The sequence below is a fragment of the Muscardinus avellanarius genome, assembly GCF_963383645.1.
Source record: "Muscardinus avellanarius genome assembly, chromosome: 3".
Taxonomy (NCBI): Eukaryota; Metazoa; Chordata; class Mammalia; order Rodentia; family Gliridae; genus Muscardinus; species Muscardinus avellanarius.
In genome coordinates this window covers 26,560,030-26,585,864 of record NC_137788.1, presented here as the reverse complement: position 1 = coordinate 26,585,864, position 25,835 = coordinate 26,560,030, and the positions used below count along the sequence as shown (strand labels likewise).

At 40.4% G+C, this 25,835-nt stretch overlaps 1 protein-coding gene across 1 annotated transcript in view; it reads right to left on the bottom strand.

Moving 5' to 3' along the window:
- Positions 1 to 21,609, bottom strand: part of S100PBP (S100P binding protein) — a gene marked incomplete at its 3' end in the record, with an annotated part of 30,195 nt that extends 8,586 nt beyond the window's left edge. The window contains exons 1-4 of the mRNA XM_080692554.1: positions 21,555 to 21,609; positions 20,013 to 20,872; positions 18,710 to 18,795; positions 16,473 to 16,576 (exon numbers count right to left, since the gene is read on the bottom strand). Of these exons, the coding sequence (XP_080548680.1) occupies positions 16,473 to 16,576; positions 18,710 to 18,795; positions 20,013 to 20,872; positions 21,555 to 21,579 (1,075 nt within the window). The 5' untranslated portion in view covers positions 21,580 to 21,609. The remainder of the gene's footprint in view (positions 1 to 16,472; positions 16,577 to 18,709; positions 18,796 to 20,012; positions 20,873 to 21,554) is intronic.
- Positions 21,610 to 25,835: the final 4,226 nt, after the last annotated feature.

Here is a 25,835-nt window from a genome sequence, read left to right as displayed (position 1 = left end):
GATTCTCATCAACCTAGTCAGACTCTGTTTCAAAAAGTAAAAATAAAATAGGGATGGAATATAGCTTGGAGGTAGAATCTACCTTTAATCCCCAGTAGAAACACACACACACACACCAGGCATGGTGGCACATGCCCATAATCTTAATACATTGGAGGCCAAGACAGGAGGACTGCAGGTTCAAGGACAGCCTGAGTGAGTAGTAAGACTTTTTGTGTTTGTGAACTCAGGGGATTCTACCCCCAAGCTAACCTCCCAGCCTTACTTTTTATTCTTTATCTTGAAATAGGGTCTAAGTTGAGGAGGGCCTCACTAAGTAGCTGAGACTGGCTGTGAACCTGTGATCCTCCTGTCTCAGTTTATCAAGTACTGGGATTACAAATGTGCACCACCATGCCCAGTTAGGAAACAGTGGGACTTTCAGCAACCTAGTAAGATCCTGTTTCAAAACAGAAAATAAAATAGGCCTGGGGTGTAGTTTGGAGGTAAAATGCCTCTGGGTTCAATCCTCAGTACCACAAAAATAATAAATAAATGAAATATATAAATTAATACGTTTTCCTTGCCTGCTGGATTTGTTAAGCTTAAATCAAAGAACTCAAAATTGTCTCAGCCAGGCATGGTAGCGCACACTTGTAATCCCAGCATTTGGGAAGATGAGACATGAGGATCCAGGAAACAACCACAGCTATTTAGAGAGGTCCTTTTAGACCCTATTTCAAAGTAAAAAATAAAAAACCGGGCTGGGTGTGTAGCTCAGAGGTAGAATGCCCCTGGGTTCCATTGTGGAAAAAAAAAAAAAAGTCTGTTTTCACACTGCTAGCACCCTATTTCCTTTAGCCTCCCAAATTGAGCATTGCAGTAGAGATAAGGAAGAATCAACTTTGTAAAAATTTCAAGACACATCATTCCTGCCAAAGCACCACCAAAGGACAGCTGGCAACAGATGAAAACTCTGTGTCCATCAAAATGGAATGACAGATTATTTTTAGACCACCTTTCCCAGCTCAATCATCTCTTTTTTTCCCACTCATCTCTTAACACCTGCATTCTACAAAACTGCTCAGGTAATGGGGACTAAAGATATACTATGAACCCTCTTACAAAGAAACACATTCACTCTAAGCCAAGTATGGTGGTGCATACCTGTCATCTTAATGCTTGGGAGGCTGAGACAGGAGCACCCAAGGTTTGAGGAGTTTTAGCAATCTAATGAGACTCTTAGCAACCTAGATCCTGTTTCAAACAAATAAAATGAGGCTGGGGTATAGTCCAGAGGTAGAATGCTGTTAGGTTCGACCCCCAGAACAACAACAAAAAAGTAAAAAATAGATTCACTTTAAATGAAGAGGAGAAACCAGGCGTGGTGGCGCCCACTTGTAATCCCAGTGTTGGGAAGCTGAGACAGGATGATTGCACAGGTTCGAAGCCAGCCTCAGCTATTTAGTGAGGCTCTCAGGAACTTAATGAGATCCTGTTTCCAATTAATGTATAAAACAGGTCTGGGAGTATAGCCTGGAGGTAGAAAAGCCCCTGGGTTAAACTCCCAATACCCTCCCACACACACACAAAATGAAGGAATAGCCAAGGAGCTTAATATTTAAATATTTAAGCCGGGCGTGGTGGAGCAGGCTTGTAATCCCAGCATTTGGGAGGCTGAGAATGGGGGAGGCTGAGATTGGAGGATCGCGGTTCATGGACACCAGTTTAGGAAGAGCCCTCCGCAACTTAGTGAGACCCTGTTAAAATTAAAGAATAAAAGCCGGGCATGGTGGCGCATGCTTGTAATCCCTGCACTTGGGAGGCTGACAGGAGGGTCGCACGGGTTCGAAGCCAGCCTCAGCTACTTAGTGAGGCTCTCAGCAACTTAGTGAGACCCTATTTCCAAATAAAATATAAAAAAAGGTCTGGGAGTATAGACCGGAGATAGAAAGCCTCTGGGTTCCACCCCCAGTACCAAAATAAATGAATAAATAAATAAATAAAAGTAAAGAATAAAAAATAGGGCAGGGTAAGGTGTAGCTCAGAGGTTGAAGTTGAATGCCCCTGGGTTCTATCCTCAGACCCGCAAAATAAATAAATAAATAAATAAATAAAATATTAAATATTTAACTCTTAGGAGTCAAAATCGAGTAGCAGCATTTGACATGCACTGTTTATCGAGCACTTTCTTATGTGCTTTGCACAAATCAACTCATTTAACAGTCCCATGGCCGGGCGCAGTGGCGCACGCATATAATCCCCGCGCTTGGGAGGCTGAGACAGGAGGGTCGCACAGGTTCAAAGCCAGCCTCAGTTGAGGCTCTCAGCAACTTAGTGAGACCCTGTTTCCAAGTAAGATATAAAATAGGTCTGGGAGTGTAGCCCGGAGGTAGAAAGCCTCTGGGTTCTACCCCCAGTACCACCACACACACACAAAAAAGAAATCCCATAAGGTATTTTTTCGATTTCACAGACAAAACTATTAAAAAAACTACAAAGACACTAAAGCACAGAAAAAGTAAGCAATTTGCCCAAGGCCATAAAGCTAGTATTAGAGCCAGAATCTCAACAATATATTAGAGGGTTGAGGTTACTTAAAATATTTCCTGGAACTGATTATTTCATAGTTGTGATTAGAAAGCAAGAATCATACTGTGATGTGTTTCTTGTATACCCAGTTGGTACCTACCTAGCACAGTTGAGTAAGCAGACCTCAACAATTATGTCTCAGTACATGCAACAAGAAATTGTTTTTGTTGTACTGGGGTTTGAACCCAGGGACATTCTACCTCTGAGCTACATCCCCAGCCCTATTTTTTTATTCTTTGAGACAGGGTCTCACTAAGTTGTGGAGAGCCAAACTAAGTAGCTGGCCTCGAACCTGGACCTCCTGTCTCAGCCTCCCAAATACTGGGATTATAAACATGTGCCACCACAGTTTGTTTTTGTTATTGGGAATTAAATTCAGGGACATTTTACCTCTGAGCTACACCCTCAGTCCTTTTTATTTTGTGCTTGAAAACAGGGTCTCACTAGGTCTTGCTATATTGTTGAGGCTCTCCTTGAACCTGTGATTCTCTTGTCTCAGCCGCTAAAGTGCTGGAATTGCAGGTATGGACCACCACACCCAGCAATAATTTGTTGGGGTTTTTTGCTGGTACTGGGGATGGAACCCAGAGGCATCCTACCTCCAAGCTATATCCCCAGCCTTTTTTTTTTAGGTGGTACCGGGGATGGAACCCTTCTACCTCCGGGCTATACTCCCAGACCTATTTTATATTTTATTTGGAAACAGGGTCTCTTATGCCAGCAAAGCTGGCTTTGAACCTGCGTGACCCTCCTGTCTCCGCCTCCCAAGCATGGGGATTACAAAGCATGGCAGCCTTTTTATTCAATTCTCTATTTTGAAACAGGGTCTCATTGAGTAGCAAAGGGCTGTCACTAAGTAGTAGCTGAGGCTGTCCTGAAACTGTGATCCTCCCATCTCAGCCTTCCAAATGCTGGGATTACAAGCATGCGCCACCATGCCTGGCAGCAAGGAATGTTTTTATTAGCATTAAGAACATGTTAGACTAGTGCAACCCTCTTTATTAAGACTTAATGATCTCAATACAATAGGGACAAACATTACCAAGTACTTCTTTATGTACCAGGCTCTCTATTAAATGCTTTATTTATATCCTATCACTGAACTCTAACAATCATAATCTCTGCCTTATTCACAAGTAAACTAAAGCTTAGAAAACATCACCTATCACTTAATAGATGGGAAAGCTGGGACTCAAACCCAGTTACAATGATTTCTAAAACCTCATTTAAGCTCATAGCTTCAACCATTTCTTCCTTCAAATTTAGAGACGCTAACAAAAATGAGAACATTTAAATTTTCTCTTCTCTTCATAGTCTCTAACAGATGGGCTCTCTTGGACCAACAATCAGCACTATGGGTTATTTTAAGTTATGGCTCAAAGGTGGTTAAGACAGTCTCTTTGTTTTCTGGTTTAGAATAAAATTAGGAGGAAAAAGAAAACAATATTTCAGGAATGAGATCAGTAATTCGTATAAATCTTAAACAAATATGACGTTGACTGTTTTGTTAGAAAATTCAGTTTAGTAACTGTCCTTAATAAGTTAAAAGTTAATTGTTATATCATACGATGGATAATCCTGAGTGACTGCCATGCCAATTCTGACAGGTTTTACAGGTCACCACATGACTCTAATTTTGTCAAGTGTGGCACATGCCCAAAGAACAGAATCTCTCAGCTGGTTAATGACTAGAAGAAGGTGGCCTGGCACCAATAAGTCATTAAGAGAATCAATCAGATGTTCTCCTTTGGAATGTGAGCTTCAGTAATAAGAAAAGTACCCAGAGCTTTAGAAGACAACTTGAGATAGCTAATAAAGCAGCAGAAGGCTGGCCCAATAGATAAGATTAGAGAATAGAAAACAAAGGCACTCATTTCTGCCCAGGCAAGACTCTATTAGTTTTTTCATTACGAGGCCTGGCTACGCCTTTGAGAACCTAATCATTTCCCTCATAAATCCTTAAACCCCATCAATTCCTAAACTTAAGGATCATGTTTCTATTCAATTGTAATCTAAATAACCTAATACAGGGGTGGGAAGGGGAAAAGAGGGAAAAACATGATCCAGAGAGTACAGGCTACTACTTTTATTGATAGCAAATAGGAATAAAAAGAAAAAATGAGAAAAATGCAAATGTATGACCTCTAGATCAACAAAACTGTACTGATCTCACAAATCTTGATTTTCTTTGCAGATAAGACAAAAAGTAAAATAAATTATTATAAAACTCATTTTTTGTGGGGGATCTGGGATGAAACCCAGGGGCATTCGACCTCCAAGCTACAGCCCCTGCCCTATTTTTTATTCTTTTTCTTGAAACAGGGTCTAAGTCACAGACGGCCTCACTAAGTAGCTCAGGCTGGCCGCAAACCGCGATCCTCTGGTCTCAGCCTCCAGAATCCTGGGATTACAAGCATGCGCCACCATGCCCGGCTATAAAACTCACTTCTTAAATGATATTATATAGGGGATATTGAATGATATATAAATGTTCTTACAAGACCTGGCAAATGCAGAATCAGAATTTATGTAACCATTGTTGTTATGATCTTTAGTAAAAGTCAAAGCAGAAACTGGGTGTGGTGGCGCACACTTGTAATCTCCATGCTTGGGAAGCTAAGACAGGAGGATCGCGCAGGTTTGAAGCCAGTCTTTAAGACACCTGGTTTCCAAATAAAACATAAAATAGGTCTGGGAGTGTAGCCCAGAGGTAGAAGGCCCCTGGGTTCCATCCCCAGTACTACCAAAAAAAAAAAAAAAGGCAAAGCAGAGACTTGTAGCCAAGATGAATGGGAAATTTAACCTCCTATTATAAGCAACTAGAATGTGGGCAGAATATGAAACAACTGCTTTAAGACTATTCAGAGCCAGGCATGTGGTGCATGCCTATAAGCTCTGCTACTACAGGGGCTAAGGCAGAAAAGTTTGAGAATAGCCTGGACAACTTTGTGAAACCTTATAATAAAATAAAAAGGTCTGAGGGTGTAGTTCAGTGGCAAAGCACTTGACTGGCATGTTTGAAGCCTGGTTAAATCCCCAGTACTGCAAGGAGAAAAAAAAAAAAAAAAAAAAAAAAAGACTATTCAGAATGTGATCCCTGGGCCAGGCATGGTGGCGCACGCTTGTAATCCCAGTACTTGGGAGGCTGAGACAGGAGGATCGTACAGGTTCAAAGCAAGCCTCAGTTACTTAGTGAGGCTCTCAGCAACTTAGTGAGACCATTTCCAAATAAAGTATAAAATAGGTCTGGGAGTATAGCTCAGAGATAGAAAAGCCCCTGGATTCCACAACCAGTACCACCAAAAACAAACAAACAATAATAGAATGTGATCCCTGATGGAAGAAAATAAAAATTGCAGTAAGCCTCAAAACTCCTTATGAGTTATGAGTCTACAGTTTTTCAGACTAAAAGGCTTCTTTAAGAAAAAGAAGCCGGGCGTGGTGGTGCATGTTTGTAATCCCAGCATTCAGGAGGCTGAGACTGGAGGATCATGGTTCGTGGACAGCCTTAGCTACTTAGTGAGGCCCTCTGCAACTTAGTGAGACCCTGTTTCAAAATAAAGAATAAAAAATAAGCCAGTAGGTGTAGCTCAGAGGTCAAATGCCCCTGGGTTCCACCCCCAGACCCAATAAATAAATAAGAATAAAAATTATCGCTACAGGTGTAGCTCAAAGGTAGAATGCCCCTGGGTCCACTCCTAGTACCCCCCCCACACACACACACAAAAGCCGGGCGTGGTGGCACACGCTTGTAATCCCTGCGCTTGAGAGGGGGAGATAGGAGGATCGCGCAGGTTTGAAGCCAGCCTTGCTGACTTAAGAGACCCTGTTTCAAAATATAAAATAGGTCTGGGAGTGTAGCCCGAAGGTAGAAGGGCTTCCAGGAACCCCAGTACCACACACACACACACACAAAAAAAAAAGTCTAATGAGTACCTAGTATAAGGAATGCTGGGGGTATGGGTAAACTGGCACAAAGTTATCTCAATATCAATACAAAATTTTAGAGGATAGAGAGAAAACCCTAAGAACTTCCAGAGAGAAAACAGTAGGTCAAGCCAGGCGTGGTGGCGCACACTTGTAATCCCAGCATTTGGGAGGCTGAGACCGGAGGGTCACGGTTCACAAACAGCCTCAGCTATTTAATGAGGCCCTCTGCAACTCAGAGAGATCCTGTTTCAAAATAAAGAAAAAAAAAAAAAAAAAATAGGGCAGGGAGTAGAGCTGGGTTCCATCCCCAGACCTGCAAAAAAAAAAAAAAAAAAAAAAAAAAAAAAAGGATAATAAACTTTTTAATAGTATATGAATGTATGGCTTCAAATTGTTTGAGGAAAAACTACTTGCAAACTAGTATTCTATACCAAACTATGAATCAAGAGGATAAATTTTCAGACATGTAGGAAACTAAACTTATCTCCTAAGCTCCCTTTCTCAGAAATTCTTAGAGAAAGCCAGGCTTGGTTGTGCATGTCTGTAATCTCAGGATTTAGGAGGCTGAGACAGGAAGATCACAGGCTCAAGGCATTTTGCAGCAATTTGGTGAGACCCTATTTGTGTGTGTGGTGCTGAGGGTGGAACCCAGGGGCTTTTCTACCTCCAGGCTATACTCCCAGATCTATTTTATACTTTATTTGGAAACAGGGTCTCACTGAGTTGCAAAGGGCCTAAGTAGCTGAGGCTGTCCGCAAACCATAATCCTCCTGTCTCAGCCACCCAAATGCTGGGATTACAAGTGTGGGCCAGTGGTTGTTATTCTTTATTTTGAAAGAGGGTGTCACTAAGTTGCAGACGGCCTCACAAATTGCTGAGGCTGGCTGCAAACCTGAGATCCTCCTGTTCAGCCTCTCGAGTACTGGGATTACAAGTGTACACCACCACACCTGTCTCTTCTTTCACTTTTGAGGTGGCCCATACTTTCTTGAATGCATATTTCCTATTTTCCTAAGTAAACCTTTGTGAGAAATGAAGGAAGAAATGAAGGACAGAAGGAAGTAAGGAGGGAGGGAAAAAATGGTATCCATAAAACAGGATTCAACATAGTAGGGCAGCAAATGGGAATCTCAAGATCATAGCCTAGTAGCAGAGCTAATGAATAATCAATGAAGACTGGAATTGAACAGAGGGTACTAAGAAGAAGGACTTCAATTTTTTTTTTTTTTTTTTTTTGGTGGTACTAGGGATGGAACCCAGGGGCCTTTTACCTCCAGGCTATACTCCCAGACTATTTTATATTTTATTTGGAAACAGGGTCTCTTAAGCCAGGCTGAGGCTGGCTTCGAAGTTGCTTGGGAGGCTGAGATGAAGATCGCACAGGTTTGAAGCAAGCCTCAGCTACTTAGCGGGGCTCTCAGCAACTTAATGAGACCCTGTTTCCAAATAAAATATAAAAAACAGGTCTGGAAGTATTACTCGGTGGTAGAAAAGCCCCTGGGTTCCAACCCCAGTACCACACACACAAACACAAAATGTACACTGTATTTGTTAAAAAAAAAAAAAAAAAAAAAAGAAGAAGAAGAAGAAGAAGAAAATGATTCAGGAATGTAGTGAGTGCCTTCGAGGCCAGTTTCAGCAACTCAGCAAAACCTTCAGGAACTTAGGAAGACCTTGTTTCAAGATAAAAAATAAAGCCAGGTGTGGTGGTGCACACTTGTAATCCCAGTATTCAGGAGGCTGAAACCAGATGGTCGCGGTTTGTGGACAGCCTCAGCTACTTACTGAGGCCCTCTGCAACTTAGTGAGACCCTGTTTCAAAATAAAGAATAAAAAATAAGGCAGGGGATGTGTAGCTCGGAGGTCAAATGTCCCTCAGTTCCATCCACAGACCCTCAAAAAAAAAAAAAAAAAAAAGAGAAAAAATAAGCTGGGCATGCTGGTATATGCCTATAGTCTATAATTTTAGAACTTGAGAGGCTGAGACAAGAGGATCACAGGTTTCAAGGATAGCCTCAGCAAGTAGTGAGATTTTCATCAACCTAGCAAGACCCTGTTTCAAAATAAAAATAAAATAGAACTGGGAATGTAGTTTAGATGTAGAATGCCCCTGGGTTCAATCCCCAGTAAAACACACACACACACACACACACACAACCAACCAACCAACCAACCAAAAACAGGGCTAGGCATATAGCTCAAAAGCAGAGGTAGAATGTCCCTGGGTTCAATCTCTACAAGCAAACATATTTAAAGAGAAAAGAAAAATATTCAAGCCGGGCGTGGTGGTGCATTCTTGTAATCCCAGCATTCCGGAGGTTAAGACTGGAGAATCACAATTCACAGACAGCCTCAGGTACTTTGTGAGGCCCTCTGCAACTCAGTAAAACTGTTTCAAAACAAAAATACAAAATAGGGCAGAGGGTGTAACTCAGAGGTCCAATGCCCCTGGGTTCCATCCCCAGAGACACACACACACACACACACACACACACACACACACACACACACTCAAACACAAGGGCAATTGCTATCTAAATGAAAACAAAAACAAACAAGTATTAGAAAGATAGGGGAAACGACCTCTTGCACAATGTTGGTGGGATTGTAAAATGGAATTGCTGTGAAAAACAGTAGGAAAGTTACTAAAAAAAAAAAAATAAAACTACCATATGATTCAGTAATCTCACTTCTGAATATATACCCAAAAATAATTGAAAGTAAAATCTCAAAGAGATATTTCTAGACTCACATTCATAGCAGCATTATTCGCAAAAGCCAAGGGATGGAAGCAACACAAATGTCTTTTTATCAGATCAATGGATAAACATACAATGAAATAGCCTTTGTTTGAGACCCTGTTTCAAAATAAAGAATAAAAAAAATAGGGCTGGGGAAGAAAGAAAGGAAGGAAGGAAGGAGGGAGGGAAAAGAGCTGGGATGTAGCTCACTGGTAGAGTACCCTGGGTTCAATCCCTAGTACCCACACCCCCCAAAAAAGAATACTAACTATGTAACTTTCTTTTTTTTTTCTTTTTTTTTTTTTGTGGTACTGGGGGTGGAACCCAGAGGCTTCCTACTCTGGGCTATACTCCCAGACCTATTTTATATTTTATTTGGAAACAAGGTCTCACTAAGTTGCTGAGAGCCTCACTTAGTAGCTGAGGCTGGCTTCGAACCTGCGCCATCCTCCTGTCTCAGCCTCCCAAGCATGGGGATTACAAGTGTGCGCCACCATGCCCAGCTAACTTTTTTTTTTTTTTTTAATCCATGAGGGTTGGAGGTATAGCTCAGTGCTACACCCATACTTAGCATGTGTAAGACCCTAGGTTTAATTCCTGGCCCAATAAAGTGAACGAAAAAAGAAGTCCATGAAGTAATAGTGATATTTAAGAAAATAAGAAAAAAAAAGTTTTTGGCGAGGCATGGTGGTGTGCACTATAGTCCCAGCTACCTGGAGTCTGAGGTAGGAGCATCACTCAGGCCCAGGAGTTTCAGGCCAGCCTTGGCAACAGCAACAACGAGAAAGACAAACAAAAGAAAAAGTGCTTTTTTGTTTTGTTTTGCAGTACTAGGGATGGCACTTAGGGGCATTCTACTGCTGAGCTATACTCCCAGCCCTATTTCCTATTTCCTTCCTTTCTTCCTTCTTTCCTCCCTTTGTGGTGCTGAGAATGAAATCCAGGGGCCATCTACCTCTGGGCTACACTCCCAGATCTATTTTATATTTTATTTGGAAACAGAGTCTAAGTTTAGACTAAGAGTCTCACTCAGTAGCTGAGGCTGCCTTCAAACCTTTGCGATCCTCCTGTCTCAGTCTCCCAAGCTCTAGGATTACAAATGTGCGCCAACATGCCTGTTCTATTCTTTATTTTGAAGCAGAGTCTTACTGAGTTACAAAGGGCCTAAGTAGCCAAGGCTGGCAGCGAACCTGGATCCTCTTGTCTCAGCCTCCCGAATGCTGGGATTACAAGTGTGTGCCCCATGCCCAGCTTAGATAAAGTCCTTATAAAACAAAGCTAGTTAATAACTGTAGAAAAATGATATATTTAGAAAAGGAGTATTTTCTATTCAACTCCCAGTATACAGTAATTCATTCAGGCAAAAATCATCAATCAAGCCGGGTGTGGTGGCGCACGCTTGTAATCCCAGCATTTGGGAGGCTGAGACAGGAGGATCACGGTTCGCAGACAGCCTCAGCTACTTAGTGAGGCCCTCCATAACTTAGTGAGACCCTGTTTCAAAATAAGAATTAAAAATAGGGCAGGGGGTGTAGCTCAAAGGTCAAATGTCCCTGGGTTCCATCCCCAGACCCGGGGGGGGGGGGGAATCAATCAATGCTCAAACTATTAGGTGAATAGTTTGTTGGAAAACAAGAATATTTGAACTACTCCTGCCCAAAATGCTTAATCTGAATCTAATCCTGATTCTAGACCCATCTTATGGAAATAAAGGGAATGGAGGAACAAATTAAACACCACTACGGAAACAATCAGACAAAATTTGGAATGTGAGACATTCTACAAAACAAGAGACCTAAATTAAGAGATTTAAATAGACAATAACTAAACATGTGAACCTTGATTAGATACTGTTTGAACAAAATTACAAAAAGACATTTTTAGAAAACTGTGAAAACTGGAATATTGACTAGTTATCATTAAATGAGTTTAAGAAATATGAGTAAACATAATTTGTCAAAAACCAAAAAATGTTAACCTTACTAATTATTAAAACAAAATGTTAAAGCTTACTTATCAATATTGGCAACAATAAAAATATAATTTTGGGGGGGAGGACAATCTGGCAACATTTAACAGAAGTTTTTAAAATATTTATATACTTTACCCAGCAACTCCACTTCTAGGCATTCATCCTATAGAAATAAGAGTTGTATATAAATATTTATCGACCAGAATATTCACTATAGCATTTTTCTCTTGTGTGTGTGGTACTGGGATGGAGCCCAGGGACATTCTACCTCAAGCCACACCCCTACCCTATTTGTTTATTCATTATTTTGAAACAGGGTCTCATTGATTTGCAAAAGGCCTCACTAAATAGCTGAAGCTGTCCATGAACCAATCCAATCCTCCTGTCTCAGCCTCCCAAATGCTGGGATTACAAGCGTGCGCCACAATGCCCGGCTCCACTACAGCATTACTAATGAAAATGGACACAACCTAATTATAAAAAATGGAATAAATTATATAATAGACGATCTTAAAATCAATAAAAATTATAAACATGAACAGTTCTTTAAAATACATCAAATACAAAGAAAGATTAAAAACTTTATTTCCCCTGTATATATTCTACCTTATAGGAAGCACAATTAACAAAATGTTAATTTTGGCCATGTGCAGGTACTTGGGACACTGAAACAGGAGGATCAGAGGATCACCAGGATTTGAGACCAGGTCAGCAACGTAACAAGACTGTTTCAAAATAGAATCTAAACAGGGCTGGGGATATAGCTCAGAAGCAGAATGCCCTTGGGTTCAATCCTCAGTGTGTGTATATATATCTGTTATTTCTAAGTGGCAGAATACATTTTTTTAAATAGAAAGAGAATCAATATTTCTTTCTTTCTTTCCTTCCTTCCTTTCGCTTTTTTTTACAGTACTGGTGATGGTGGAACCCAGAGACATTCTATCTCCGTGCTACACCCCAGCCCTATTTTTATTATTTTGAAACAGGGTCTCACTGAATTGTAAAGGGCCTAAGTACCTGAGGCTGTCCACGAACTGCAATCCTTCTGTCTCAGTCTCCCAAATGCTGGGATTAAAAGCCTGCCCTACCATGCCTGGCTTCAGAATCATTTCTATTTATTTCTATTTATTTCTTGACTGATTTATTTCTATTTATTTATTGACTGATTGATTGCTGTACTGGGAATGGAACCCAGGGGCATTCTACCTCTGAGCTACACTCCCTGCCCTACTTTTTATTCCTTATTTTGAAACAGGGTCTCACTAAGTTGCAGAGGGCCTCAAAAGTAGCTGAGGCTGTCCACAACCACAATCCCTCAGCCTCCCGAATGCTGGGATTACAAGCATAGGCCACCATACCTGGCTATTCTTTTATTTATTTTTATTTTTTGGTGGTACTGGAGTTCCTGGATGCCCTTCTACCTCCGGGCTACACCCCCAGACCTATTTTTACATTTTTATTTGGAAATAGGGTCTCATAAGATAGTGCACGCAGCTGGCTTCGAACCTGCGCGATCCTCCTGTCTCTGCCTCCCAAGCGCGGGGATTACAAGCGTGTGCCACCACGCCCGGCTCTTTTATTTTTGAAACAGGGTCTCATAAGTTGCAGAGACCCTCACTAAGTAGCTGAGGCTGGCTTTGAACCTGTAATCATCCTGTCTTAGCCTCCCAAGTATTAGGCACTAACCTCAGCTGAGAATCAGTTCTTTCTTTCTTTCTTTCTTTCTTTCTTTCTTTCTTTCTTTCTTTCTTTCTTCTTTCTTTCGTGGTACTGGAGATGGAACCCAGGGGCCTTCTACCTCCGGGCTACACTCCCAGACCTATTTTTTAATATATTTTATTTGGAAACAAGGCCTCTTAAGCCAGCTGAGGCTGGCTTCGAACCTGTGCAAATCCTCCTGTTTCAGCCTCCTAAGTGCAGGAATTACAAGTGTGTGCCACCACGCCTGGTTTGAGAATCATTATTTCTAATAACTGAAAGAATAAAAAATGGAAGAGCAAAGTTATTCTTCATAATCTTAGAAGGAAGAACTAGAAACAACCACCAGAAATTATAGGAAAGTCAAGTTAGGTTCAATGTAAAGAATAACTTTCCAATAATTAAGATTTTCAAACGCTGGGCGTGGTGGTGCAGTCTTGTAATCCCAGTACTTGGGAGGTGGAGACAGGAGGATTGCAGGTTTGAAGTCAGCCTTAGCAGCTTAGTGAGATTCTCAGTAACTCAGTGAGAATGTCTCCAAATAAAATACAAAATAAGTCTGGGGGTGTAGCCCAGAGGTAGAAGGTCTCTGGGTCCACCCCCAGTACCACACACACACACAAAAGGTTTTCTAAGCAATAAATGACCTACCTTGTGAGGGTGAGTTTTGCATTATAAGAAATCCAAGCAAGCCAGGCATGGTGGCACGCTACTGTACTTGGGAGCCTGAGACAGGAGGACCTCCCAGTACTTGGGAGGCGGAGACAGGAGGATTGCAGGTTTGCGGCCAGCCTCAACTACTTGGTGAGGCCTTTCCCCACTTAGTGAGATCCTGCTTCAAAATAAAAAATAAAAAATAGGGCTGGGGTAAAACTCAGAGGTAGAATGCCCTGGGTTGAATCTCCAGTACCACAAAAGAAAAGAAAAAAAAAGAAAAAAAAAAAGAAAATCCAAGTGCCATGGCATGGTGGTGCACGCTTGTAATCCTGAGACAGGAGGATCGCACAGGTTCGAAGCCAGCCTCAGCTACTTAGTGAGACCCTGTTTCCAAATAAAATATAAATAGGTCTGGGAGTGTAGCCTGGAGGTAGAAAGCCCCTGGGTTCCACCCCAGGCCAAATGGTCAACTGGCAAAGACATATACAACAGATTTACATGGATTAAAGAAGAGATCTTTTTCTGTACATGTATTAGTACTACAGATTATACCTGGGGGAGTCTACCTGTGCCCTACATCCTCAATCCTTCTTCAATTTTTTTTTTTTTATTTTGAAACAGCATCTTACTAAGTTACCATGTCCTGGCCTCAAACCTGTTAAAAAACAATCCTTTAATACGGAAATTTTCTAGTATACACATAACCATTGTGTAATGAACATCCATGTACCTATAACACAGCTCCATACATCTATATGTTGTCAAAGCTGTTTTACCTAATTTTCCAGGCTTTTTATTTAGATTTCAATACCAGATAACATACTATTTTACCTATAAAATTTTAATATGAAAAGATGAACTTTCAGCTGGATGTGGTGGTGCATGCTTATAATCCCAGTACTTGGAGGCTGAGACAGGAGGATTGCAGGTTTGAAGATAACCTCAGCAAGTAGTGAGACTCTCATCAAACTAATGAGATCCTGTTTCTAAATAAAAATAAAATAGGGCTGGAGGTGTAGCTCAGAAGTAGAATGACCCTGGGTTCAATCTCCAGTATCAAAAAAAAAAAAAAAAAAAGGGATGAACTTTCTTATTACCAATGACAATTTTTCAATAAATACTAGTTGATAGAGCTGGGTACTGTTCTATGCATTAAACTTTTAATTAGATTGACTTTTATTTTTTATTTTGAAATAGAGCTTCATAAAGTTTCTGAGGGCCTTGTTAAGTTGCTAAGGTTGGCCTCAAAGCTGTGATATAATAGAATTACTTACATATGACTTTTTTTTTTTTTTTTTGCAGTACCAGGGATGGAATCCAGGGGCATTCTACCTCCAAGCAACACCTCCAGCCCTATTTTTTATTCTTTACTTTGAAAAAGGGTCTCATTAGTTGCAAAGGGCCTAAGTAGCTGAGGCCGTCCTCCTGAATGTGGGGATTGAAACAGGGCCTCCCTAAGTAGCTGAGGATGTCCGCGAACCACAATCATCCTGTTTCAACCTCCCAAATGCTGGGATTATAAGCAGGCACCACGCCTGGCTTGCATATGATTTTTTAATGGATCATTGTCAACTAACCAGTAAGCTGTGCCAGCATATTAACTCAGTGCTATTATGTGAACAAGTTGCTCTTTTCTCTTTTTGTGAATTTTTCTTTAAATGTGCCAAATGAGAAAGGAAAATGTAACTAGGTATCAGTGTCAAATGCCTAGAATATAAAAGTAGTCAGGCGTGGCAGTACACATCTATAATTCTAATACTTGGGAGATAGAGGCAGGAGAATCCAAGTTCAAGGACAGCCCTAGCAAGGTAGTGAGACTCTCAGCAACTTAGTGAGGCCCTGTTTCAAAACACAAAATGATTTTTTTCTGGCACTGGGGACTGAACCCAAGAAAATTCTATCTCTGAGCTACATCCCCAGTCCTATTTTTTATCCTTTATTTTGAAACAGGATCTTGTGAGGTTGTAGAGGGCCTCACTAAGTAGCTACGGCTGGCTGCAAGTTCCTACTGCACTTAAAACTTAATTCCTTAGAGAACTAATCAATATTGTGGTATAATTATCTTCTCTTTCCCTAGACTATGAGTTTCCAGAGGGGTTTACATTTCCAATTCCCAATCTTAAAACCTACAACTTCCAAAATTATTTGATAATGGTTTGCTCAATGAACAGAGAAAGAAACTAAAGATGATAGAATACAGAGTGATCTGTATGAGAACAAATGTTTTTATCAGTATAAAACCTAAATTTCTGTACTTTCAGTTGTGCCCACAAGTTTCCTTGTAAGAATTTTCCCATCAGCCAATAGTTCATGATAAATGACAACATGGATTACGGTCTTTTGAGGGTTGGAGAAAGAATGGAGCCACTGTGGTTTGCAATAGCTTCTAATGAAGTAGAGAGAAATGAGCTTTTAAGGACCTGGAAGATAGTCAAATCTTTCAAGAGCTTTTACTTGGAAGTCAACATGTAGGATGGTGTTTGAAATGCCTGCTTTTTACATTTAAATGCTGAATCAACAGGGAAAATAATTCCAAATTAAAAAAACAAAACAACGATTAGTAAGGAGCACCAAGTCATCCACTGCTATTATTTTTTAAGATAAAAAATTCTCTAGCCAAAAAACATAACTCTGGGCTAACAGCCCTCAGCCATGGGAGGGGCATTCTTCATATACAGTACTGGTTTGTGTCTGCTTACATCCCTCTTAATACTAGTTAGCTAAACTACTTTGCGTGATTATCTGGTTAGGCAATCCTTGAGGTAAAAATCTTTGGGCATGGAAGTTATCTTTCCCACCAATTCAAGAAAATTCAAAACAATCTCCCAGTTTGAACTGCATTAAGCTGTAAAGACAAAGTACCATTACATGTTTAATACGCCATTCTTTGGTTACCATGTTACCTTGGTTGGAGTCCCCTGGGTCTTCTATATGATCAAAGACACTCCTGAGATAAATTTGCTTCTGCTGTTCTAGATCTGATTGTGAAAACGTCGAAACATTAGTCCTTGAATAAAGCAAACCAGGAGGAAAAACATTCTATTAGAACCATGAACACAGTGCTTCATAGAGAGAAGTCATATACTGCTGACTGGTTAGAACAACCAACTTTCAGAGGCAAAATTTTCTTTAAGTTCCAGCCACAGAAGACAGTATTAGTCACATAATAGGAAGCTGAAATCAAGTATGGATCTGAAAGTAAAAGAAAAAGAAATAGATACAACCTCCTGCTAATAAGGAATAGCAAAATAAAGATGGTCTTTACTAGTTCCTAGAGAAACGAAGCATTTGTTGAATAATTCAAGGTTAGTCAGGAAATAGATAACTTTATAGAGCCACAGAAAAGTTGAATGAGAGAAAGACTAAAAAGAATCAGCTAAATCTGGCAATTACAACAATGGTAACCTTGGCAAAAGCAATTCCTGGCCCTTGTTCATACTGAGTGCACTAAAGTTAGTGGATGAGAGAATTTTGAGATTGTAAATTTATTACTGTTCCAAATAGTGATTTGTGGGTGTCTTTTTTTTTTGGAACTGGGGATTGATTTGTGTTCTTTTGGTATCCACGGTAAGCAATTCACAAGACAAGGTTTCCTTTAATTATGCAAAAGCAAAAAAACAGACAACTGGGATAAGGGTGGTATTCATAGGGGACTATTCTTATTTATGTTTAAAAGTTTTAAAGGAGAGCCAGGCATGCTGGCACATGCCTATAATTCCAGTACTTGGGAGGTTGAGACAAAAGGATTACAGGTCCAAAGCCACCCTTGGCAACTTAGTGAGTCTCTCAGAAACCTAGCAAGACCGTTTTCCAAATAAAAAATAAAATTGGCTGAGGTGTAGCTTGGAGGCAGAATGCCTCCAGGGTATAGCCCCCAGCACCATAAAAAAAAAAAAAAAAAAAAAAAGAAAAAAAAAAAAAAAAAAAGAATCAAGAGCCAGGAGTGGTGGTACACACTGTAATCTCAGTACTTGGGAAACTGAGACAAGAGGATCACAGGTTCAGCTACTTAGGCCCTTAGCAACTATTTCAGAAATAAAGAATAAAAAAGAGGATTAGGGGTATAGCTCAGAGGAAGATGTCCCTGAGTTCAATCTCTAGTGGGGGGGGGGGAATCACTATAATAAATGTATAGTAATTTTTTTCATTTCATTGTAAGCCAGGCTTGGTGACACATGCTTATAATCCCAACATTTGAGAGGCTGAGACAGAAGAACCGTGCATGGTTCACAGACAGCCTCAGCTACTTAGTAAGGCCCTTCGCAACTCCGTAGGATCCTGTTTCAAAATAAAGAATAAAAAACAGGGCTGGAGGTGTAGCTTGGAGGTAGAATGTCCCTGGGTTCCATCCCCAGTACCAAAAAAAATTTCACTGTAAGTAAGTCAATCTGATTTAACCTAAAAAACAGCTTTTCTAGTACATTCAATTGAAAAGGCCTATGTACAGACACTGCCACCTCCTGGAAACAAGAAAATCAAATGAAAAGGTGATCCAAATTTGCAACTCCTGACTAGAATTTTTCTCCAAGGACAACTGTGTATAAGTTGGGAAAGATGACTAAATGATTTTCCACATAGTTTATATTAACATTTTTCTTAGAATTACTTATCATACATGTGACAAGGATTCCCAATACAAAGAAGAAATCTTACATTTATGGTGCTATCATTAATACATTTTTTACCTTTAAAATAACCTTCTGAGCCAGGCGTGGTGGCGCACGCTTGCAATCCCAGCGCTTGGGAGGCTGAGACAGGAGGATTGCACAGGTTCGAAGCCAGCCTCAGCTACTTAGGTGAGGCTCTCAGCAACTTAGTGAGACCCTGTTTCCAAATAAAATGTAAAATAGGTCTGGGAGTATAGCCCGGAGGTAGAAAGCCTCTGGGTTCCACCCCCAGTACCACACACACATACACAAAAAAACCTTCTGAGGTGACAGAGAAGGCATAATTAGTTTTATTTAGACTGATATAGAAACTGAGGCAAGAGATTATTTGACTTGCCCTATTACACAGCTGGAAGTGTTAGAGTTTTCTTACATCCCACGTACAATCTTTTTCCACACAAAGGATATATTGGGGAGGGGAAAAAAATTAAAGAGAACCAATAAAACCCAAAATATTTATACTGTTACATTACCTGGTTTTAGTTTGTAGAACAGGAATGACTTTGCCTAGTCTCCTCTCACGGACTTTCATTTCCCCAGAATCCTTATGAAGAACATCCTGCTTTTTTCCAGAACAGAAAGAATGCAAAAGGAAACATGGTTCTTAGTTTCATGCTCTTCTTAGAAGTTTCAGTTAGGTAACAAAAAACACTATTTATGGAAATGTTTATCTAAAGGCAATACGTGTTATATCCTGTATATTACACACTATGGTAGTGATTTAAATAGAATAGAAACTACAATCTTAAGGAACACTATGAGGTAGGGATTATTATACAGTATCAATCTGGCAGACAGGGAATCAAGCTCAAAAAAGTTAGGTAGCCAGGCATGGTGGCACACACTTGTAATCTCTGCGCTTGGGAGGCTGAGACAGGAGGATCGCACAGGTTCAAAGCCAGCCTCAGCTACTTAGTGAGGCTCTCAGCAACTTAGTGAGACCCTGTTTCCAAATAAAATAGAAAAAGGTCTGGGAGTATAGCCTGGAGGTAGAAAGCCTCTAAGTTCCACCCCTAGTACCACCAAAAAAAAAAAAAAAGAAGTTAGGTAAACGCTGGGTATGGTGGCGAACACCTGTAATCCGAGTACTTAGAGCCTGAGAAGTAGTGAGGCTCTCATGAACCTTAGTGAGACCCTGTTTCAAAATAAAAAACGTAAAAGAGGGCTAGGGGTGCAGCTCAAAGGTAGAATGCCCCTGGGTTCAATTCCTAGTACCACACACACACAAAAAAAAAGTTAGGTAAATTGCCAAAGATTTTTTTCCCCAGCTCTTTGGTGGCCAACTCAGATCTCATGCTACATTAAATAAAGCAGAGGAACTAAAGATTGAGACTTAGGAAAGACAATAACAATACAATAATCATCCCCTTAATTATAAGTGGCGATATATGCTATGCCAGGAACTGTTAATGCATCACGAATACACACTACACTACGAAATACTATTTACTTGTATTTATAAATAACAAATGCAGGGATGAGCTGGGGATGTAGCTCAGCAGTATCATACATGTCTAGCAGGCTCTGGGTTTTCCCCTAGGAAAGGAAAGGAAGAAAAGGAAAACAAAGGCTATATAATTAGCCCAGAGTCACAGTGCTGGCAAGAATTCAAACTTTAATTTGTCTGAATACTAAACTCGGTTAGACTGAAACAAATGCACCAGTGGTACATGATGTCCACTGTAGGGAAAGTTGTATATGTAGGGACACGGGGATATATAGGACAGCTTCTAAATGCAAATAGTTTTTCTCTTCTCCTTGAAAAAATGTACTTACTCTATTTGATGAACTGGAAACAACAGGAAACCTCATTTCACAACTTGACTTATGTGATCCACCATTTTTCCAGGATGACCCCATATTAAAAGGAGTCTCTGAATAGTCTGAGATCTGAGAGAACAGAGGTGTAGGTTTCTTACTGTCAGTTATATTTTTGTCAGAGACAGTTTGTTGAACGTTATTGTTCACAGGAGAAGAGAGCAGTGGACCATCCCAAGCAGAGTTATTGGGGCTGAACCCTTCAGATTCGGAATAAAGTTCACTCTCATTTGAACTAAGACCATCTTCTTTCACTCCTTCCCCAAAGGAGAAAGGTTTTTCAGTGTCATTGGTTGAATTAGTTTTGTCCTTATTATCAAGCACAGGATCACAAACTGTTGGGTTAAATGGTGCAACAACAGTTACTTTTATAAGATTCTTTTCTAGTACAAAGCGTCTGTTTAATGGTTTAGTAGGAGTTGGTCCATGACCAACTGATGTGCTTAACTGAGGTAGTTTGAAGAGGTCAGGGGTCTCAGCTACTGGTCCCAAACTGTACAATGAATTTTTTTCTTGGGAAGTTTCAAGTAGAATTTGACTCCCTTTCCCTCCATTCTCAACATGCCTGCCATTATCTTTACGTAACCCTTCTTCCAAAAAAAAGTGCTCATTTGATAGGTCATCATCCTTCAAGAGCTCGTTAATCTCTTCCTCTGTGTAACTGAAATGGCCATCATCTTCTTCTCCATCAGAAAGTTCCAGCAAGGAGTCATCCAATCCATCTTCATCCAAGGAACCCCACGAGAATGAGGCAGAGTCTTTAGGCAAGAAAGAAGTACCAGAAGACTGTTCAGAGGGTACTAGTGAGCACATCATATCTGGAGAAACAAGAGGAAGCTTCACTGAGGAACAGAAAATGCCTTATACCAACTGCAATCCACTTTACCTAGAGGTAGCATACTAATATTTCAAATTCTGTTCACTGTGCTATTTTTAATAAATAATTTTAAGATATTTAACCTTCGTAGAATCTTGGATATATGTGTAAGAACAATAAGATATTTTTTATTTTTATTTCTTGGTACTGGGGATTGAACCCAGGGGCATTTTACCTCTGACCTATACCTCCAACCATTTATTTTGAAACAGGGTCTCACTAAGTTGCTGAGGCTGGCCTGTGATCCTCCTTTCTCAGCTTCCCAAGTGCTGAGATTACACGCGTGTGCCACCACACCTACCTGTAAAATATTTTTTCTTACCAAATGGCAAAAAAAAAATTTTTGTTTTGGTGGTAATGGGAGTCGAACCCAGAGGCTTTCTACCTCCGGGTTATACTCCCAGACCTATTTTACATTTTATTTAGAAACAGGATCTCACTAAGTTGCTAAGAGCCTCACTAAGTAGCTGAGGCTGGCTTCGAACCTGTGCGATCCTCCTGTCTCAGCCTCCCAAGCACTGGGATTACAGCGTGCACCACCACGCCTGGCAACCAAATGGCAAAATTTAAAAATGATAACCTAGATTGATGAAGATGTGGAGAAACAACATTCTTACATATACTATCAGTAAAAGTATAAGTCAGCATATTTCATGAAGAGTAATATGGCCATGCCATTTGATCTAGCAATTTCACTTCTACTAATTATAAATATACATGAAAACATATACAAGGATGTTCAAAGTAGCTAAATACTGAAGGTAACCTAAGTGTCCACCAAGAGAAATAAATGTTCAGTAAAATTATGAGACATGTATGCTATAAGAATACTTTTCAATTATTTAAAAACACGATGAAGTAGATCTGTATGTATTATCACAAAATGATACAAACAAAACATACATATATTACATAAAAAGTTTGAACATTCAGTTTATACTTTCAAAAAACAAACTTATGAAATTAATATTTTAAAATGTGTATTACTTAAAAAAAAAAAGATATGATGATAAATAACTATCTTCCATACTGTGTGGAGCTGCTGGAGCAATCTCTGCCTTTGCCACGAGACCAAATGGAAAAAGGCTTCAGCTCCTGTTAGCTGTTCCTTTCAGGAGACTTGTCAAAATGATTGACTCCCACCTTCCTGCAGGCACAAAGAAAATTAAAGGATCTTCTCATCACTTTCAACTCTGCTAATTACCAAGTCAACTGTATTATGCTTCAGCGTGCTCCATCTATTAATTTTGATCTTGGTTTTTTAAAATACCAGAAAGTTGGGGTTTTTTTTAGTAAAGAATACCAAAGAAAAGCCTTTAGAGGCAAAAAATTACGCAACTAAGGAACTAGTTTTGTTCCTCCCAAGCATCTGCACTTTCTTGCCTTTTATTTTTGGGGAGGGGGTACTGCGAATGGAACCCAGGAGCATTCTACCTTTAAGGTATAACCCAATTTTATTTTGAAACAGGGTCTCACTAAGTTGCAAAGGGCCTAAGTAGCTGAGGCTGGCCCTGAACCTTTGATCCTATCTCAGCCTCCCAAGTACAAGTGTTCACAATGCCCAGCTTTTGTGATTTTTTTTTTTTTTTTTTTTTTTTTTTGCGGTACTGGGGATGGAACCCAGGGGCAAGCTACTTCAGAGTTACACCCCTATTTTTATTCTTTATTTTGAAACACTGAGGTCTCACTGAGTTGCAAAGGGCCTCACTAAGTAGCTGAGGCTGTCTGTGAACCACAATCCTCCTGTCTCAGCCTCCCAAATGCTGGGATTACAAGTGTGCAACACCATGCCCAGCTTCCTTATAGATTTTAGCTGTAAATTTTTTCCTACTCTGCTACCCTCCATAACAGCACTTTGAGTTTTAACTTTAGTGCATGCATTCTTTCAGAAAACATTTTCTGAGCTACAATTATCATATAGCTCTAAGTCTCATATGAAGGAATGCATATTTTTGTGTGTGGCGCTGGGGATTGAACCCAGCAGTATTCTACCTCCGAGCTACACTCCCGGCCAATTTTTCATTCTTCATTTTGAAACACTGAGTTGCAGAGGGCCTCACAAGTAGCTGAGACTGACAGTGAAGTTGGATCCTCCTGTCTCAGCCTCCCAAATACTGGGATTACAAATGTACACCACCACACCTGGCTCAAAACCTTGTTTGTTTGTTTGTTTGTTTGTTTGTTTGTGATATGGGCATTCTGCCTTTAAGCTACACCTCCTGCCCTATTTTATTTATTTGAAACAGGATCCCACTAAGTTGCTGAGGCTGGCTCTAAACCTGCTATTCTCTTGTCTCAGCCTCCCAAATACTGGGATGGAAGTGTGTGACATTCCTGGCTCCAAAACTTCATTCCTTTACAGAGAATTTAAAACATATATACAAGTAACATAATGAACCTTCACATACCCATCATTTAGCCCCCAACTAATAACGCATAGTTAATTCTGCCCCATCTATTTGCCCTCTTTACCAGATTTATTTTGAAGTAAATTCCAGGCATTACATCATTCTATCTGTAAACAAGAATTCCTTTTCATAAAACATGCAATTAAAATTTCCAATTATCTTAGTCATTTTTTCAAGCTTAAAAAAAAACAGCATCCAAACAAGGTCTATACAATGCAGTTGGCTCGTATGTGTTCCAAGGTTCCAAGTTGTGTGTGTGTGTGTGTGTGTGTGTGTGTGTGTGTGTGTGTGTGAGAGAGAGAGAGAGAGAGAGAGAGAGAGAGACAGACAGACAGACAGACAGACAGACAGACAGACAGACAGGGGATTGAACCCAGACCCATTCTACCCCTGAGTTATTCCCCCAGCCCTATTTTTCTTTTTTTTTTTTTGAAACAGGGTCTCACTATGCTGCAGAGGCTGGCCTCAAGTAGGTGATTCCCTTACCTCAACTTTCCAAGTGCTGGGATTATAGGCGTGTGCCACACAGCTGGCTTCAAGTATTTTAATCTACAGATTCCTATCTTTTTTTCCTCTTCAATTTATTGTTAAAGAAACAATATGAACCTGTAACCCCTGCTACTTGGGAGGCTGAGGCAGAAGGACTACAAATTCAGGACCAGCCTGGGAAACCTAGCAAGACCCGTTCTCAAAATAAAATTAGAAAAAGGGCAACAAGAGTAGTTCAGTAGCAGACTTCTTGCCCAGAACTTGAGAGTGATATCATTATTTCATCCTATCACTATAACTTTCCCTGAATAGCCCTAAAAAATTAGATATAGTAGAAAAGGAGTGTTATACTTTTTTTTTTTTTTTTTGGTACTGGGAACTGAACCCAGGAGATTCTACTTTGTGAGATATATATATAGATAGATAGATAGATATAATTTTTGGGGGGGGTATAGGATTGAACCCCGGGCATTCTACATCCAAGCTACACCCCCAGCCTGATTTTATATCTTATTTGAAAACAGGGTCTCACTAGGTTGCTAAGATCCTTGCTAAGATGCTGAGGCTAGCTTTGAACATGTGATCTTCCTGTCTCAGCCTCCCAAGTACTGGGATTACAAACATGTGCCACCACACCCAAGTGACCTATTTTTATTTTGTGGTTCTGGGGATGGAACCCAGGGCATTCTACCTCCAAACTACACTCGCAGCCCTATTTTTTATTTTGAAACAGCGTCTCACTGAGTTGCAAAGGGCCCCACTAAGTAGCTGAGGCTGTCTGCAAACCATGATCCTCCTGTCTCAGCCTCCCAAATGCTGGGATTACAAGTGTGCACCACAACACCGGGGTAACCTTTTTATTTTGAAACAGGGTCTCACTAAGTTGCTGAGGCTGTGATCTTCCTGTCTCTGCCTCCCAAGTACTTGGATTACAGTTGTATGCCACCACACCTGGCTTAGGAGGAAACTTCTAGATCCTAAATTAGAAATTATCCAATATAGCTGGGCATGGTGGTGCAAACATGTAATCCCTGTACTTGGAAGGGTGAGACAGGAGGATTGCAGGTTTGCAGACAGCCTCAGCAAATAGTGAGACTCTCATCAATCTAGCAAGACCCTGTTTCAAAATAAAAATAAAATAGTGCTGGGGTATAGTTTAGAGGTAGAATGCTCTGGGTTCAACCCCCGTACCATAAATAGATAAATAAATAAAATAATCTAATATGCAGTATTTAACCCAGCATTCAACCAAATTGTCAATAACCTAATTAAAAACCAGACTGGCCAGGCATGGTGGCATATGCTTGTAATCTCAGTACTTGGAAGGCTGAGACAGGAGAATTGCACAGATTCAAAGCCAGCCTCAGCTAGTGAGGCTCTCAGTAACTTAGTGAGACCCTGTTTCCAAATAAAGTATAAGATAGGTCTGGGAGTATAGCCCAAAGGTAGCACAGTACCACACACACACACACACACACACACACACACACACACACCAAAAAAAAAAAAAAAAAAAGACTAGAAAATAGGGCTGGGTAGTGGCTCTGAGGTAGAATGCCCCTGGGTTCAATCCCTAGTACTTCAAAAGAAACAAACTAACTAACTAAATAGGGTTGGGAATATAGCTTAGAAGTAGAAAGCTCCTGGGTTTAATGGCTAGTACTTAAAAAAAAAAAAAAAAAAAAAAAAAGGGGGTAGCCCAGCACTGTGGGTTGGGCCTATAACATACTTGGGAACCTGAGACAGGAGGATCGTAGGTTCCAGGCCAGCTTTGGTAACTTAGAAGACCATGGTTCAAAATTAAAATAAAAGGCTGGGCTTGGAGGAGGACAGCCTCAGCAATTTAGGGAGGCCCTTTGCAACTCAGTGAGGCTGTTTCAAAAACTAAAAAAATAGCTGGGCGTAGTGGCACATGCTTGTAATCCCAGAGCTTGGGAGGCTGAGGCAGGAGGATGACACAGGTTAGAAGCCAGCCTCAGCTTAGTGAGGTCTCAGAAACTTAGTGAG